Source organism: Sinocyclocheilus grahami, unplaced genomic scaffold (genome assembly GCF_001515645.1).
Source record: "Sinocyclocheilus grahami isolate Dianchi unplaced genomic scaffold, SAMN03320097.WGS_v1.1 scaffold1.1, whole genome shotgun sequence".
NCBI classification, from domain to species: domain Eukaryota; kingdom Metazoa; phylum Chordata; class Actinopteri; order Cypriniformes; family Cyprinidae; genus Sinocyclocheilus; species Sinocyclocheilus grahami.
This window is the reverse complement of record NW_015505180.1, coordinates 2,249,624-2,262,582: the sequence shown is the minus strand read 5'-3', so window position 1 is coordinate 2,262,582 and position 12,959 is coordinate 2,249,624. Positions and strand designations below refer to the sequence as shown.

The 12,959-nt window shown below is 39.8% G+C and overlaps 1 protein-coding gene across 1 annotated transcript in view; it reads left to right on the top strand.

The window, feature by feature from the left end:
- The window catches only part of LOC107583013 (plexin-B2-like), a 105,220-nt gene that overhangs the window by 79,897 nt on the left and 12,364 nt on the right, over positions 1 to 12,959 (top strand). Inside the window, exons 3-16 of the mRNA XM_016269115.1 lie at positions 4,410 to 5,527; positions 5,617 to 5,805; positions 6,097 to 6,225; positions 6,833 to 6,933; positions 7,253 to 7,385; positions 8,107 to 8,263; positions 8,851 to 8,962; positions 9,053 to 9,164; positions 9,304 to 9,405; positions 9,930 to 10,025; positions 10,312 to 10,399; positions 11,226 to 11,386; positions 11,893 to 12,041; positions 12,635 to 12,770. Coding sequence (XP_016124601.1) covers positions 4,412 to 5,527; positions 5,617 to 5,805; positions 6,097 to 6,225; positions 6,833 to 6,933; positions 7,253 to 7,385; positions 8,107 to 8,263; positions 8,851 to 8,962; positions 9,053 to 9,164; positions 9,304 to 9,405; positions 9,930 to 10,025; positions 10,312 to 10,399; positions 11,226 to 11,386; positions 11,893 to 12,041; positions 12,635 to 12,770 — 2,781 coding nt within the window. The 5' untranslated portion in view covers positions 4,410 to 4,411. The remainder of the gene's footprint in view (positions 1 to 4,409; positions 5,528 to 5,616; positions 5,806 to 6,096; positions 6,226 to 6,832; positions 6,934 to 7,252; positions 7,386 to 8,106; positions 8,264 to 8,850; positions 8,963 to 9,052; positions 9,165 to 9,303; positions 9,406 to 9,929; positions 10,026 to 10,311; positions 10,400 to 11,225; positions 11,387 to 11,892; positions 12,042 to 12,634; positions 12,771 to 12,959) is intronic.

The following is a 12,959-nucleotide window of genomic DNA, read 5'->3' as shown; positions in this document are numbered from 1 at the left end:
TTTTATCGTACACTGTAAAATTTACAATTTTTCTTTTTCTTCTTTTTAATGTTAAACCATCAAACTTTTATTTTGGCCATTTGCCTGGAAAATAAATACATGAGCTGCCAGTTTCAGAGTGAAGCGCAGCACTATGTTCATTTACACGCATACAGCTCATGATGTTTCAGCGTAGGTCAAACAGGCAGCGCATATGTTTATTTCATTAAATTGCAGCTTTTGAAATTTAACTATCGCATTAAGCCATATCACAATATTTTATTTCAATATACTGTATATGTGCAACCCTAATGTACAAAAATTATTGTGATTTTATACACTCGCTTTTTGTTGGCAGGACAATGTAGTAACATCCATCTACCAGGGAATAACTGAACCATGCAAACCAACCAAAACATGACATTTATTTTGAGTAAGGTTTCCCGGACGAACCCCGATCTGCCATCGGCAAACTAACAGCATGGTTTGGGCCGATGTTGCTTTGTTTGGTAAATCCTCCAACAAACAACCATGTTTTGATAGCACTGCAGAACTACATTTTGTACACTTTTCAGATTAGCCAATGAATAGGTTACTTATAGGTGTCTCTACATATTAAGCTGTGAAAGGAGAAATGTGGAAAATATGAGGGAATATTGTAAATGATACATGAGTTAGCTGAACTTGACTGTGGAGAGAGTGAGGAAACAAGCTGCTACGGAGGGTCAAACAAAGTTTGGATGTGAGAGGGGAAGTCTGCGAGGGAGTTTCAGAGAAGATGTGGGGTTTACTATTAACTCGGCAGAGAAATTTCAGTGTAATCCCCCGCAATAAGAGTAGTGCTGGTTCAGCACTTGTCTGCTTGTGTACTGAGCTACCGGTCATGTTGTTTCTTAACACAGAGAGAAGAAATAACAGACTGGTGCTGCTGATCCAAACTGCAATACACCCTCCCACTCACAACATGAGCATCAAAAGCAGGTCTCTTTTCCTCCTCTCCTGTTCATACTTCCGCTGCATTGCGAGTTCATTTATGGGCCGCTCAGGTTGAGATAGCCCTAAAGTAATTTAGAGGAAATGTGTTTGGTTTGGCTCCAGATCAAAAAAGCATGGAGAAATAAAGGAAATACTATCTGAGCCATGCCCTCAGTTGTAAATCCAAGGAATACAGCGATACAGAAACACACAAACACACTTCCTACTCATTCTTGTTGAGATGTTTTGAAGGTGGGTGGTGGTCACATGGCTGGGCCTCAGTGGAGCCACATGTAGGCAGGATGTTATGGCAATGTGTGCTTGTTTGTGTATGATGGTAGACAAAACTAAATTTACTGAAGATTGCGAGTGGAGTTTGGAGCACTTGCTGTCACTATGCTAGGGTGTTTTGGGTGGTTGCCAGGGTGTTGCTAAGATGTTCTAAGTCAGGGGTGTCAAACTCAATTCCTGGAGGGAATTAAACACACCTGATCCACCTAATCAAGTCCTGCAGGCTTATTTGAAAACCACATGGAATGTGTGTTGGAGCAGGGTTGGGACAAAACTCTGCAGGGCTCCGGCCCTCCAGGAATTGAGTTGGACACCCCTGTTCTAAGTGATTTTAGCAAGTTGCTATGTGGTTGCTAGGCTTTTAAGGATGCTTGCTAATGTGTTCATGGCAGTGCTGTGTGTTCCACTGTCCATTGGTTTCTGTGATATTCTGGAACCTTAAGTTGGCTGAAAAAACTGACTAAGCAAGTCATGTGATCACAAAAGAATGCAGTGTGCCTTATGACACACTCCTTGATTTGCGTGTTAACACACTGAAAAACATCACAGATCGCTTGACGGAGAGTGAAGCTCTGAAGTGCTCAGTCAGAGTGTTCTGTGAGTGAAAATATATCTGTGCTAATCATATACTCAGCATCCAACTCACACACTGACGAATAAAATCTGAGAATTGATTAGCCATTGGCTAATATTAGACATCATTTAGTCGCCCAGAGTGAAGATTTAGTCGCATATGCGAGCGATTTTCTCGCAATATAGAGGGTTGACAGTCTATGAGCACGAAGCGCATACAGTGTGCGCACATTAAGCGCTTCGTGTTAAAAACTGCAAAGCACAAAGTGAAGAGAAATTGATGCGTAGTGTATTATATCTGTGCAACAGTTATTGAGCCTTTCTTTTAACAGTTTTAAATTTCAGTTACTGTGCATGTTAAAAGCAATTTATAGTCTTTTCTACGCCCGTGTTTTGTTCTCACAGACATCCGGTAGCAAGTAACAAAACATTAAACTCCGACTAGAAGATAAAGTAATTTTTGCAAAATCATAGACATGTATTTACAAATCAAGTATAATGGGAACACAGAATGATGTTGGAGAGAGCTTTACCGAGCTGACTGCTGTAACCGAACGTGACCAGGGTTTAAAGGCTGAACGAATGACTGACAGCCACAGCGGAGAAAAGAGTTTGTGTGAACTTTAATGTAAGGACTTAAATATTCATATGTAGCTCACATTAAGCAGTCGTATGGCTTCAGAAGTAACACAGAATAATTCATACAAGCGAGGAATTTTTTTTTAAATCGGTTCTCTCTGCCCGATACCCGATCCGAGAAAAATGGCTCTATCTGAGCCGATACCCGATATGAATATCGGATCGGCGCATCCCTACTAGCAACAGGAAAGTCTGTCTTAGCAAGCACCACCAATGACTAATGTTTGTGTGTGTTAACATGCAAATCAAGGAGTGTGTCATAAGGCACACTGCATTCTTTTGTGATCACATGACTTGCTTAGTCAGAGCCGTGTGACACACTCAGCACAAATATCAAGTATGTACTGAGAGACTGGCATCATTGTTCCTGTTAATAATTTGGTCTTGTGTTTGGGAGGGGGAAGGGGGGTTGTCAGTCTAAATATTCATAAAAAAACTTGACGATTTGCCAAAACCTCTCTTTCCTGTCACTTTTTTCTAAAGCCATACAGTCCAGACAAATCACCCATGTGCTCTGAATCAGCAGCAAAGACCGCCTCCTGTTAACAGTTAACACTAGACTCTCACACACGCATACACACAAGCAAAATTTAACACACTCCCCCCACAGTAACCTCTAATCTCATTGCAAACTCTGCACGCCAGAGCTCTGACAGACACTAAGTAAAGCGAAAAAGCCTGTCACTTCTGCCCTGCCTCATATCGTGTCTCTGGAGTCCCGTCATTAAAGCCAATAAGAGCTGTAATATCCGCTAAACTCTTAGCATGAATTCTTTATGAGCTGTGGGCACAGGATCATGGTGTCTGAGAGACTCCTGCCATTCGATTTGCAGGAAAGTATTTGCTCTGGCAGTCTAAACATCACAGTCAGTTGTGTGGAAGTCCACTCCAGAGGATTGTCACCAACCACGTTTAGGCAAATTCATGGAATGGTCAGGAATATTGAGCGAATATGGTTAATATTTCATCACCCCAACTATGTTTACAAGCTGAAAATTGTAAACATCTAAATTAGCTCAAGAATGTTCATATAAGGAACGACTGTGATTAGATCTTCCTGTCTAACACAATAACTTTGCATGCTGTGCTGGTTATTATAGGGGTTGTTTACAGGAAGGAGGACAGGATTGTTTGGCCCACCTGCTGAGGTTGTACCCATAATTCATTGAGCCACTTTCTGTTATGCTGGAATCAGGCCACCCTGTGATTGCTTTGATGAGCGTTTGACTTCCGCCCCAGTGTTTTTGGACCAGCTGAAGTGCTGAGGGGATGGAAGAAAAGAAGAATGAAAGGAGTGCAGGGGTGGAGGACGAGCCTCTTTAGAAATGCTTCGCTTGTATCGGCGTGTCAAATCATGCAGCCATCTGCAATGCCTTTGAGTGAAGTGTTGAGAGGCCCGATCGATTTTTCTTTTAACAGTCTTTGTTGGTAGCACTTTTGACTAGTGCTTACTTCACTATAGTATAATGATGCATATCAAAGAAATTCTCCAGCATCCAAAAAGATGTCAGTGAATTTATTAGTGCTGCCTGCTAAGGCAGGCATCTCTGTTGGGTCAATGACAAGTTAACTAAAATGAAAATCTTTTATTAATTTAATTAAAAGTCATGTTCCAAGTTCTTAGAAATGTCGTCCTTGTATTCATGTTGGATTCATGTACTTTTTTAAAAGTATCGCCAAGTATCAAAAAGTTGTATCACCCTGACATTTCTGACTGTATGCCCCCCCCCCCCCCCCCCCCCCCCCCCCCCCCCCCCCCCAAATATCAAAATGTATATCAAATACATAAATACATGCTCACTATAGGAGAGGTGTATTCAAGTCATTGTATGTATGAACTGGATGTATTTTTTAATAAATTAGCATTTTGGCGACAACTTTTGCACAGGCATGTAACTTGGTCGCTCAACTCTTATGTGATATGTGTCTTGTTTTCTTTCTCTCTCTTCAAGAGATGGCGTGGAGGACCCTGGCAGTGTTGTCCCTGCTGCTGTGTTTTGGCTCATCTTGCTGTGATGATTCTTTCATGTCTGATACCGTCATCAACAATGTCATTCAGGACCCTCAAACTGGTCGAATTTACCTGGGTGCCATTAATAACATCTATCAGCTGAACTATGACCTGCAGAAGGAGAGCAGTGCTGTAACAGGCCCTAGGCACGACAACCCACAATGCACTCCACCAATCACTGCACAGTGCACTAATGCAAAGGATATGGACAACGTCAACAAACTCCTACTGGTTAACTCCGCCAACGGCACTTTGATTGTTTGCGGAAGCCTTTTCAGGGGCATCTGTTCTTTAGTAAACCTCAGCAGCGTGGAGAAACCGGTGTACTACAGTGACACTAAAGGCGAGAAGACATATGTAGCCAGCACAGAGGAGTCTGTTACCGTCGTGGGAGTTATTTCTTATTTTATAGATACTCATGCTAATGCAAACCTCAGTGTATTTCTAGTGGGGAAGGGCTATGGTAGCTCAGACAGTTCGAAACTCATCAGCACCCGATTGCTGCAGGAGCACGGAGAAATGGATGTCTTTGAGAACATGGTTGAAGCTTCCACTGTGCAAGCTAGTCCTTTCGTCCAGCGTTACCTTCACGACTTTCGCCATGCTTTCAAAGACAATGGCTACATATACTTCTTGTTCTCGCGCACTCCGGGCACCAGTGACAGCAGGAAGATCACATTTATAGCACGCCTGTGCGAGAATGACCATCATTATTATTCTTACACCGAACTTCAGCTCAACTGCTCTGTCAGCACTGAACAACAGGAGAACACGTACAACAAGGTCCAAGTGGCATATCTGGCCAAACCAGGAGAAGTTTTGGCTAGGAAAATCATCCCTTCGAATCCCAATGATAAGATTCTGTTTGCGGTGTTCAGCGCGGATGAGGACGGTGGCCGTTCTGCCTTGTGCATGTACCCGCTCAGCAGCATTAACACCAGGCTTGAGGAGGTGATTGAGTCGTGCTACATAGGGGAAGTTCTGGAGGACGAGAAACCAAAAACTGTTTATTCACCCTACATCTCCAAGACCGAGGCCATCTGCAAGACCAAAAGAGATGTGAGATGTTGTGTTTCTTCCACTCTGCTTCTGTGTTGTTATGGTGTTTTGTGACCCTTCTGAATGTGGTATGTCTTTTCGCCCAACAGAAGAACATGGTGAAGGGATATAAATGTGGTGCAGAGTTCCTGCCGTCTCCACTAGCCAGTAAACCTGAGTACGCACTGGCTGTCAAACCCATCTTTACCCGAAATGACATGCTGACAGCTGTAGCTGTGGCGGTGGAGAACGAGCACACTGTGGCATTTTTGGGAACCAGCGGAGCAGATGTCTTAAAGGTGAGTCCCATTCCAGGATCTGGTTTCTCTCCTCTTTAAATTTCACTGAAGCTCTTGAGGTTTGACTGCTGTGGTGGTCTTGCTTAGTGAGTAACAATATGGGCTGGTAACCAAAAGGTTATTGGTTCAAACCCAAGTATGGGTGATTTATGAGCTACAACCACTTGAGAAATGCACTTAATCCTAGAACTTGCTCTAGTTGTATTGCCCCGTAATAATGTGTTTACTTGTAGGTCGCTTTGGATAAAAGCATTTGCCGAATGAATTAATGAATTAACTTTCTGCTTGCAGGTGCATCTTGACCCCAGCCACCCTAACCTTTATAACAGGATTCCAGGGGAACGCACAGATGGTGGGGTGAACAAAAACCTATTTTTTAATTCAACTTTGGATATCTTGTACATCACCACTGGCAGAAAGGTTTGTTTATGAACACATCCACAACTCATATATCACATTAAGTCAACAGAAATCATCCACTGGTTAAAACCTGTTTTAATAATGTAGGCTTGCAAATCTTGAAGGAAATTTTTATGAAGTGGTACATTTAGAGATATATTGAAATATCACATGTGACATCCCTAGACTCTGTAATCTGCCACAAAAATGTAACAGCAGGCTGTGTCATATCATTTTAGATGACATGCTGCAGCTCTCTCACTTTACAATTATGACGTTTAATGACTTTTGGGTCCTAAAGGTGTGGGTAATCCAGTAATTTCAATAGGAATCTGTGCAAAGAGGGTCAAATGTTTCCCATGTGGATTTCGCTTGTGTTCAGGTTGGTCACACAAATTCCCCACTTTGACCAACAGAAAGATGCTTAGTTTGAAAGTGGCAATATTTCATGTATTGCTTGACAATGGACAGTGGACCTTTTTTGATAATGTGATCGCACCTTAAACTCTTAATGCAGAAGCAGAACCTTCAATCACAGATGCATCAGCTATTAAGCGTCTTAAATAAATTAACAAATTGGCATTTTAAAGGTTGTGGCTGTTGCCTTAATTGTTTCTCTTTTGCATAGATCACCAAAGTGCCAGTGCAGGCCTGTGAGCAGAGGCATGATTGTCACTCATGTGTCACCCAGCGGGACCCATATTGTGGCTGGTGTGTGTTGGAAGGCCGGTAAGTGTGTTAGATTAAATTTATTACCAAAAGCACAACATCATTTGAGCATTCTTGTCCAGTAAAGGACAGGACAAGCAGTAACACTGCCACATGACAAGACACATGGCTCCTATGGGTCATGTGATGTCCATCCCTACTGAAGTATTTTTTAGAACAGGAAACAGTTTAGTGACCTGATTCTGAAATTGTTTAAAATATGGTGTAATTGAAGTCTTAGTTTTGTCTGTTACAGTATGTAATAGATATCTGCGTGCAGTCCAGTTAAAGCGAATGCAGTACGGCTCATTGCCCATGTTTGTCTGCTTTGCTCTTTCAGTTGTACTAGGAAAAAGGATTGTCGCAAAGCAGAAGGAGAGAACGTCTGGTTGTGGAGTCCAAAACAAACATGTGTAACTATTCAGTCCTTTGTGCCCCCCAACATCAGCTGCAAGAAAACTGAGCAGACACAGGTACTAAAGCATAACACATTCATAAACACACACACTGTGATATGGTCTGCAGTTATTTCAAACCCTAACCTCTTAAGAATTGACTCAAGATTGATATATACTGACTGTAACAGATCCAGTCTGAGAGTCTAATCCTTTTTTCATAAGCTGACATGGTGAAGTTACTAAACAAGCCGTCTGAAACTATCGTATCATACCACATGAACACACAGAGCACTTTTCATGCATTTCTAATATGTCTCAGAAGAAACTCAAGTGGTCATGGTTGATTGAAGAGGCTTCCTGTATACCGTAATTAACTTCCTGGATCAGTGGTAATGAATAAAGGCAGTATGCTTCTAACTTGTTTACTATTTGCTGAAATCTGTATTATTTCGTGTTTTGTATAGCATTTCAGGGGAAATACAGTCGTGCAAAACCTGAAAATGTCAGCAAATTTTTTTCACAACAAAAATGTATGGTAATTAAACCATAAAACCTTATTAAGTGATTGAAAATGTCATTTTAAAAGTAAATAATAATAATAATTATTATTATTATTATTATCATCTTTTGAATATTGTTATTTTTTTCTTTATTGTTCAGCACTATTCAATATTTAAAAATCATAAACAACTATAACACTCATAAATTCACTGTTCAAAATGTGTGAGAACTGATGTTTTTCCACATTTATTTATTTATTTTTCCTAAATCCTTATTTTCTGGTTTAAACTTGCAGGTGATGATTGACATCCCCTCCCTCACCAGTATCAGCAGTCCTGATAGACTTCACTGTGAGTTTGATGACTACAAAAGTCACGCAACTATGGAAGGCACATGGGTCATCTGTGCTCTCCCGACCTCTGAGAACATACCACCCACACCTGAGACACAAGGTGAGAGCATCCTTTTTGTCTTTAACTTTAATAATCACCTACTGTGAAGCCGTCCTCTCGCTGCCTCCTTTACTCAATAAACAAACAGATGGTGTTTGTCTCACAAAATGCCTAAAAATCATGTCAGGCATGAAAAGTTTTTAATTTCTTCATGTTTGTAATTTGCTAGTTTTGTGATTTTATAATTTGGAGACTGATCAGATGTAACCATTACACTGAAGCTAAATCTAATAGCAGATAGATTCTGAAGTTTAACTTATTGATTCTAGAGTTACAGAAAACTTTTATAAGGTCCTCCTTTCCTTGGGAATCAAACCCATAACCTTGGCGTATCTAGCACCTATTGAGCCCTAGAAGTTCAGTATTGACCATATTAAATGCTCTTGCCTAAAAACTAATATGATTCCTATTTCCCATGATTTTAGAGTTACAAAAGCTTTTATCAGGCTATGCTTTCCTTGGGAATCGAACCCATGACCTTGGTTTATCTAGCACCTCTTAAGCTCAAAAAATTCAGAACTGGCTGTATGAATTACTACTGCCTTAAAAGCCTATATGATTCCCATTCCCCATGTGCATGTGTGTAGATTTTGTGGCAGTGCCAGTGAAGATCATGGTAAATGATGGTGTTGAAGTGGCATCTAGTGCGTTTGAGTTCTACAACTGTGCAGCCGTGGTGAAAAGATCGGAGAATACTCCGTGAGTATCAGGCAGTGTTTTTAAAAAGGTGTACTCCATGTAGCATTTATTTAGATTTGTCTTTTGATTGGCCGGTTTTGTGTTCTGCAGATGCATTGCATGTGTGACCAGTAATTGGGGCTGCCAATGGAATATTCAGGATCACACATGCAGTGATAGAGATGACACTGTCAAGGGTGATCATATCATTCAACACATGCAGGTGAGTCATATTAGGATGAATGTATGCGTATATAAATTAATATGACTGTTTATGCTTTAATATATGGCAAGCCATCATCTTTGGTGACAAAAGAGGAATAATAACAGTTTTAATTGATTTTTTTTTATGATTCTTGCAGGATGACAGGTGTCCTCAGTTTGAGATCCCAGAACCCCTGCTTATTCCTGTTGGAATTAAAACCCCCATCCAATTTCAGGGCAAAAATTTGGATGAATATTGGGTAAAATGCATGCATTACTTCTTATTGTACATTGTGTTTTTGTTATGTTTAGTATATTAATGTATAAAATGTATGCAGGGAAAATATCCTTAAGTTTTTTTTTTTTTTTTAAAGATATGTAAATAATAATGTGTATCAGTTGGACATTTTGGCATTATGCTTACTGAATACTGTACATAAATTGATGTGAGATATTGATTTAATTAAATTCAAATGATTTTACACTAAAAGAAAAGTTTGTAAAATAGGGCCTGTTGTACTGTTGAGGAATTTCCAAATTTTTTTGCTAGTGTGATGTCTCTTGTATCACCTCATATATTACTTGCCAAAGCTACATAATTTATCACAGAACCATAACCATCGACCAATCAGAATCAAATATTTCAGAGAGCAATGAAGATGCAATAAAGAAATATATTTACCCAATATCTCAGTGAGGCAATTTGTCAGCATTATTTTTTATAGTAAAATGCCTGTTATTAGAGTCTGCATAAACGGCATTACTCTTTCTTCATCTCTCTCAGGTCAGAACCTTTCAGATCGGCACTGAGCTCATGAAACAGGTGGGCGAGGTGACTGTGGAGGCTGATGGGTCAAAGTACAGATTTGAGGGATTTGAGGTCAGTATGCTCCAATCGTATTCTTCCTATTATGTCTCCCTCACTCGCTACTTCTCTGTTCACACATTGATTTGTTTCTGGAGTTTGAGCACCAACCAATATGGCATTCACAGCTATTGAGCTGCACGTGTGTGTAGGGCTCAGTCCTCTGTGGGCGTAACAAACACAAAGACATCACTTTGGCAGGGGAGAATTTTCTGCAGCACACAGTTGTTCCAGATGCAGTGATGTGTTTGTCTGTATCTGTGTGTGTGTTTAATGACACTTTCTACTATTTTTATGCCAGTTTGAATATGACAAGGAGCCAGAGGTGAATGTGACGTTCTACATAAAGGATAAAATCACGGACAGGAAGATTGACAGCACCCTCAGAGGTACATTTAAATGAATTTTCATCATCATAGTTTACAGAAGCTGCAGTAAACATGTGGATCGTCAAGATGTGGAAAGGTTGTGTATAAACATCTGATAAACCTCTTAAAATAAGCAGATTAGCATATGTTATACTGTATATCATTGGCATCTTGGGGACTGATCACCTGAATCTTGTTTTTATATCCAACTAGGGATGTTTTAGACATGTTTAGCAGATGAACACTTTGAAAACTGCATTTCTGAAAATCAAATAGTTTAAATTTTTGGGTGAACTATCCCTTTTAACTACCTAAGTATTAATAGCATGTAGCTAGCATAAGCACGTCACCCAGGTGTCTATTTGATGTGCATTTTTTAACTGGAAGATGTTATTTTTGAAAGTGCTCATCTGCTAAACATGAACTAAACATATCCCTTTAAGCTACGCTAAGCTGTGCCGGAACGTATTACTTAAATGTAGTAATAGCATAACAGTAAAGCCAATATCTTTTAAAATATATAACTGCCAGCCTACTCTGAGCAGTGTTTATCGGCCACAAAAAAGGAAGATTTCATTTGGACAGTTTGTTTACAGCATCAAAAATCTTTGCGCTAAATCTGACTAATAAATCACCACATACAACAATAAACAGCCTAATGTGCATAACTCACAATTTCCGAAAACATAGTGATAAACAGCAGTTTAATTAAATGTTTATTTCTCTACAAAACAAAAAGACTTGAGGAACTTTTTTTGACTTTTTTTTTAAAAGCATGTTTTTCTACAGATGATGAATTTAGTGTCAGTTCTGTGAGTTGTTTTGTTTCCTCCATTTTTCTACCCAGTGGTGCTCTACAACTGTTCGGTTAGACGTGAGGACTGCAGTCTGTGTAAGAACGCTGATCAGAAGTATAACTGCGTTTGGTGCGACACCACAAAATCCTGCATCTACAGAGACCTGTGCGACCAGGAGCTGAAGCAGTGTCCTCCTCCAAAGATCACTGACGTGAGGACAATTCTTGTCTTTCTTTGCTCGATACTGTTGCTCGACCCTATTTTAAACTTTGCTAACACTAGACTCGGTCACACTTCAAGCTAAGCTCAAAATGCATCCAAGAATATCTCATTGGCCTGAAATCAGCTATTATCAATCTCACCATTCCTGGTTCAAAAGCACTTCATAAATTTCTATTCTTCGTCTTCACTAGAAAACACCATTTCTTTTCATCCTATTCTCCATTTCTCATGCCTAAATGATATATAGATGGCTGCGCTGGTAGTCACAAACTCAGTCTCTCACTGTAGTGTTTTGTTGAATCCATCTGAGACTCTAATGATCACACCGCCTGCGCCTGATGGTGTTTTATTATTTGTCATCTGGCAAATGATTTTCTCCAAAGCAGCTGGATCACTCAAGGGCACAATGGTTATGGGTGATCTTTTTAACTCTCTATTATATGGTTTTGAGTAGTATAGGCCTCTATAAACTGTGCTGTTCTGCTTTCATTCCAGATTGTTCCTCGGTATGGGCCGATGAAGGGACAGATCTCTGTCACTATAAAAGGCTCTAACTTGGGCATCAAGCAGGAGGACATTAAGAGAATCACCATAGCTGGAGTGCCATGTACTCATCAGCCGGAGAGATACTCCGTCAGTACCAGGTACAGCATGACTGCCATATTAGATGAATGCGGTATCACAGCATATACGGTTCCATTCAAAAATGTGGGGTCAGTAGGATTTAAAAAAAATTAATTATTACTTTTATGCAACAAGGTAACATTATATTAATCAAAAGTAACAGTAAAGACATTTAAAGTTACCAAATATTTCTATTTCGAATAAATGTAAAAGAACCATGCAAAAATGAATTGTGGTTTCCACAAAAATATTTAGCGGCACTGTTTCCAACGTCATAAGAAATGTTTCTTGAGCACAAAATCGATATATTAGAATGATTTTTGAAGGATCTTAAGACTGGAGGAATAGCTGCTGAAAATTCAGCTTTGCCATTAAAAGAATAAATTACATTTTAAAATATATAATATAGAAAACAGTTACTTTATAATATTTCACATTTTTACTGTACAGCCTTGGTGAGCTAACAGACGTACTCTCAAAATCTTACTGAGCCCAAACTTTTGTACAGTGGTGTTTATTTGTAACTTTGGTTGTGTAGAGCATTTAAAACACATGTTGTATGTTAGAAAGAGCCGTTTAGCTTATCATTCAGTTCTACCCATGTTTTTTTCAGTGTTGTGTGTGAGATTGGGCCTTTCCCCTCAGCACCTCCTGAAGACCTGCCCAATGAGCGCAGCCTTGTCGGGCCAGTGGAAGTGGAGGTGGAAGGAGGGAGAACAGGACAATCGCAGGTGTTATTCACTTACAGGGTAAATGCTTTCTCTATGATGAGTCCTTTATGGCTGTTTATTTTCCTCAATCCTTTTTGCCTTTCTCTATGTAAATTTTAAGTAAATTGCCCACCTGAAAAGACCAGCTTAAACACAGAGGAATTCCAATGATGTTAACCAGCATAATGTTTGATGGTTGACCAAGGAAATCTTGCTACTTAAAGTTTA